At 40.4% G+C, this 4,684-nt stretch overlaps 1 protein-coding gene across 1 annotated transcript in view; it reads right to left on the bottom strand.

Annotated features, from left to right (window-relative positions):
- Window positions 1–4,314, bottom strand: part of LOC119307466 (protein ROOT HAIR DEFECTIVE 3 homolog 1-like) — a 28,498-nt gene extending 24,184 nt beyond the window's left edge. The window contains exons 1-10 of the mRNA XM_037583545.1: window positions 4,140–4,314; window positions 3,106–3,172; window positions 2,888–2,990; window positions 2,014–2,084; window positions 1,813–1,876; window positions 1,648–1,713; window positions 1,476–1,523; window positions 1,061–1,123; window positions 925–981; window positions 638–796 (exon numbers count right to left, since the gene is read on the bottom strand). Of these exons, the coding sequence (XP_037439442.1) occupies window positions 638–796; window positions 925–981; window positions 1,061–1,123; window positions 1,476–1,523; window positions 1,648–1,713; window positions 1,813–1,876; window positions 2,014–2,084; window positions 2,888–2,990; window positions 3,106–3,172; window positions 4,140–4,314 (873 nt within the window). The remainder of the gene's footprint in view (window positions 1–637; window positions 797–924; window positions 982–1,060; window positions 1,124–1,475; window positions 1,524–1,647; window positions 1,714–1,812; window positions 1,877–2,013; window positions 2,085–2,887; window positions 2,991–3,105; window positions 3,173–4,139) is intronic.
- Between the last annotated feature and the right edge of the window lie 370 nt (window positions 4,315–4,684).

Genomic DNA, 4,684 nt, shown 5'->3' with positions numbered 1-4,684 from the left:
TTGGTTTTCTGTATTTGGCCTTTGGCCTCCCTTCTGTACTACTCCCTCCGTCCCAAAATAAGTGTCTTGAGCTTAGTACAAATTTGTACTAGAGCTAATACAAAGTTGCGACACTTATTTTGGGACGGAGGGAGTAGTATATATGATGGTTTTGGCCTACGGATAATACTAAGTTGCTATTCCTAACAGTTTGTACATGTATAGGACATGATCTGCATCCATGTTGCATAGATAGATAACATGCATATCCTATGGAATAAGGGTAGGGCTCATTCAGCCGCAGACTAGGTATTGTCTAGCAATTTTGTGTTAGATTTAAGATAATTTGCAAGATAAGCACTTCTTTAAGGAATAGCAAAAAGGTTTGAAAATATTGTATCGACAGGCATTAAGTAGGCTCAGGAACAATGCACTCCCATTTCATGTCGTCTCTTTTCCAGAATTGTTTTGGCTGTTGATTAAAAATCAGAGGATGAGTTCTTTTACATAAAAAAAACAGGCTTTAGAGGATTGGTGTAGATGGATACTGTGGATTTTCTTATGTATGATGCATTTGATGCATAGACCAACATTATGGAACTTAAAGTAACTCCTTTATGACACATGTAACACCGATCCAGTGTACATCAAATTGTACCTTATGAGCAGGAAGATCAAGATCCTTGTTCTCTCGGATAATTTTCCAAATCTGCTGTGAACTAAACAAAAAACCTGAAGCAGGAACAACTCCTCTCCTATCACCTGCAAGACCTCCTGGTGCAATTGAATTTGCAAATCTCTGCCTAAGTTGTTGAACCTGGTCGAGATAAAAGTAAAGCGCTTGAAAAATAATATATTTAGATTCTCTTTTTATTTGGAAAATAATGTTGTACATTTATGTAGAAACAACTTAAGACGACAAGTTTCAAGTAATTGTTGAAGTACCTGCTCTCTGAATTGTTCTTCTTTTTCTTCAAAACTGGGCAATGCGGTGACTTGGACCTTCATATTTACAAAAGGTGTTATAATCAGTATAGTCTATGAGTCAATCAAGATTGTATAGCAGAATCAGAAAGCCCACATTGAAAAATTCACTGAGAGGGGTATCCTTGTGTGCCTCTGGCTTAGGAACCGAGTTCCATATCTGATCAAATTAGTCACAAAATTAGAACCAGGGAATGGCAATAAACTACTCCCACTGTTCACCAATATAAGATGTTTTAGATTTTTCAATATGGGCTACATACGGACTGAAATGAGTGAACAAACACACTAAAACTTGTCTATATACATCCGATTCAGAAAAAAGTTAGAACATCTTATATTTGTGAACAAAGGGACTCCCTCCGTTCACTATTATAAGATGTTCTAACTTTAGTGTGTTTGTTCACTCATTTCAGTAAGTATGTAGTCCATATTAAAATATTCAAAACATCTTATAATAGTGAGCAGAAGGAAAAGTAAACAATCATGGAATAAGAATAGGATACCAGCACCTTTTGAATATCCTCCCTTAGAACTGGTTCTAGATGTTCAAGTGGAGTCTACATGAAAATAATGATGTGTCTGAGATTCGCCCAAATAAATGGAGCAAAGATTATATTTCTGATAATAAAAAGAATTTAGTTAATATATTCAAAATAGGAAGAGAACAAAGGAGAAGCAAACCCTTGTTTTATCGCGTATAACAAATAATAGTGTTGTCTTCCTGGGACTGAACAAACGCATCATGACCTACACACCAAGTTGTCCGAAAGTTACAAGTAAATGAGGACATATATCCCCATTGCTAGTGAGGGTATACCTAAAAGAACAGAGATTGCACCTTGGTACCTGAAATACTGTCTTTAGAAGAGGTTTATTAGCAGCTTGCTCCCGACCAATATCATGGCACCACCTAGAAGAATACATGCAGTTAAAATATAAGGACTTGAGTGTATGGACAAAATCTCAATATATAAGCATAAGGGGAGGGGTAGTTATCTTGACATCAAAAAATTGGAGCAGCATCCTGTATCACAGAGAATGACTCACATGTTAATCAAAACTATGTCGGAAATCGCAAGAGCAAATAATGAACTTTGCTTCTCAAATGCCGTATCATCCTAAAATGAGGCAAAAGCACAGATCATCAGAAAAGAAGTGTCCTCAGTAACCTCCTTACAGCAGTATATCTAATAAGCCTCTACCATAGTTCCATATGACATGACCAAGTCGCTTTAACTCATGCAGTCATCTTTTGAACATAGTACTAATCAAACATGATACTACGTCAGTCCCATAATATAAGATGTTATTACAACCAATATACCCACATATTGGTTGTGATAACATCTTATATTACGAGACGGAGGGAGTAGTTTTTATTTCTGTTCTTTTGAGGATCAATCACGTTTATATTTGTTACTTGAAGACAGGAAAGCCAAATCAGTCAAGAATGCAATGTTATTGCTTTGCTAAAGCACTACTTGCGAACTAAAATTTGCATTCTATTAAGAAATGATACCATAAACAGGAGGAAAATACTCCTAATTATGAGCTTCGGTCAGTACACTCACTGCGTCTGATGCCTGGATTAGATGTAAATTAGGTAAATTATCGCAAAAGACAAATGGAAACAATCTATTGATACCAGGCATCATTTCATAAATTCGTCCCATTCCATGCTTTAAGGTCCAAGTTTTTCTGGTCAGGGCACTAAATACTCTGACAGAAAGAAAGAGAAAATGCAGTGTCTTTATTTCCAATCTTCTAGGTCTAATTGACAGTTTGGTGATTGTTATGTCAAACTGTACCAGTAACTATTCTAGTTACCAAGTCCATAACCTTCCAGTATCTCTCTAATGTTGCACTTTGCTACTCGAAAAGTCAAAAGAACAAGGAAATTAAACTATGCAAGTAAGCATACCTCTCCTCTTTCTCTTCCATCAGTACCTTCCAAATCCATTACAACAGTACAGGGCTCAACACCAACACAGCGTGCCATCCAGATGCCTTTGGTAGTTTGGCTCCTAGCGACAGAAATATACTATCAAATCTAAGAGTGTACTACATTTGAAAGCACAAATTCATGATAAGAGAAATGAAAAAAATGAAAGAAAGATAGGTAAATAAAATTGAGTATACCTTCCCCTGAACGCATCCATCTCCCTAAAATTAGTCCCAAAGAGTAGGTTCAACAAGGTACTCTTTCCTGCTCAAAGTAAAGTATGATTAATATTATGCCAACTAAATTTTGAAGTATGTACTGTCAATTTGTGATAAAGGGAAGGAAGTCCACACTCATAGATATCATCCAAGAATACATGTTTAAGTTCAGTATTAGACTATCAGTCAAATGATGAAAATAAGCATTTTACAGTTAATATCAGAGAAGACAAACAATAACCCCCAAGAAAAAGGATATACAGTGGATTTATAATTAATTTTTCATCAGTGGATCTGATTCTTAGATGTCACTCATGTCAGCAAGTGAAGGGCTTCAAAATAGATATGCACAAACACCCTACTTTTACAATATACACATGTCACCCAGTTGGGGTTGCAAGGCTCAGTCGAAAAGGGTAAACGGTGGCTTATACAAGTACTAAGGCGCTAAGATGTCACCATAGCTTCATAGAAATGGCAATGTCACGCACTGGCAATGCAGATTTCCCTCAATGTACATACACCGAGACAAACAAGCAATGATGCACCGGTCCCCATGCAACCACTACGAAATTACCCTCTAAACTGGCAAGCTTATACTGGCAGTCTGAGTTCGGAATGATATGTATGATATAACATGTTAGTATTTTGCTACCCAAACTTACTGAACCCCGTCATTGTTCATCGGGCATCGGCGGAGCCTCAATAATCCATCCGAAGACGAGGGCACGCCCTGAAACAACGGAAACATGCTGCCGTTCTATCGGACAAACCGCATCATGGATAGCGGTTAACCCATTTGATCGACAAAATGGGCGTCCCCGACCCGTGCACCAATTAATGCTCCAGGAACAGCGCGAAACAAATCGGCGGCGGTGCCGATGCCCAGCGAAATTCACGAGCATTTGATCAAACAGGTTGCCAGCGCCGCGCATGGGAATATGGGATGGGAGCACGCCACACGATCGAGCCAACGCGACGGGCGTTCGCGCGCAGTGTACGTGCGTACTTACCGCTGCTCTGGGGGCCCATGATGGAGACGACGGCGTAGGAGAGTCCGCAGCCGGCGACGCCTGCGGCCGTCATGAACCGCTCCGCCGACTCGCCCGCGAACTCGCCCTCGCCGTCGATCAGCTGCACCGCCTGCGCCCCAGCCGCAGCCGCAGCCGCCGCGTCCACCTCCGCCATCTCCGGTAGATCCAACGCGCACTGGTAGGGTTCGTGGGGAGGGGACGGAGGCGATCGATGACTGACGCGGTCGCTGGCTCGCTCCGTCCGCCCCGCGCCGCGCCTCGCTTTCTCTCCGGCCTCTCGGCTTTCGCGGGGCACGGTTCGAGTGGCCTCCGCCGATTCTTTTGCATATATACCACGCCCGCTCTCTTTTTCCTTTTTGAACCTTGAAAATTTTCTTGTTTACGTTTAATTCTTGTTAAATTGCGCATAATTGCATACTTAGTAGATTTTTTTTTCAAAAATACGCACAATCATGCATATCATTACTCTTATAAAGGACTTTGGGTGCTAATGCATCCTTCACAATTAAATCTGTGTACTCTCT

The sequence above is a fragment of the Triticum dicoccoides genome, chromosome 5B (genome assembly GCF_002162155.2).
Source record: "Triticum dicoccoides isolate Atlit2015 ecotype Zavitan chromosome 5B, WEW_v2.0, whole genome shotgun sequence".
Lineage (NCBI taxonomy): Eukaryota > Viridiplantae > Streptophyta > Magnoliopsida > Poales > Poaceae > Triticum > Triticum dicoccoides.
This window is presented reverse-complemented; position numbering and strand designations above follow the sequence as displayed.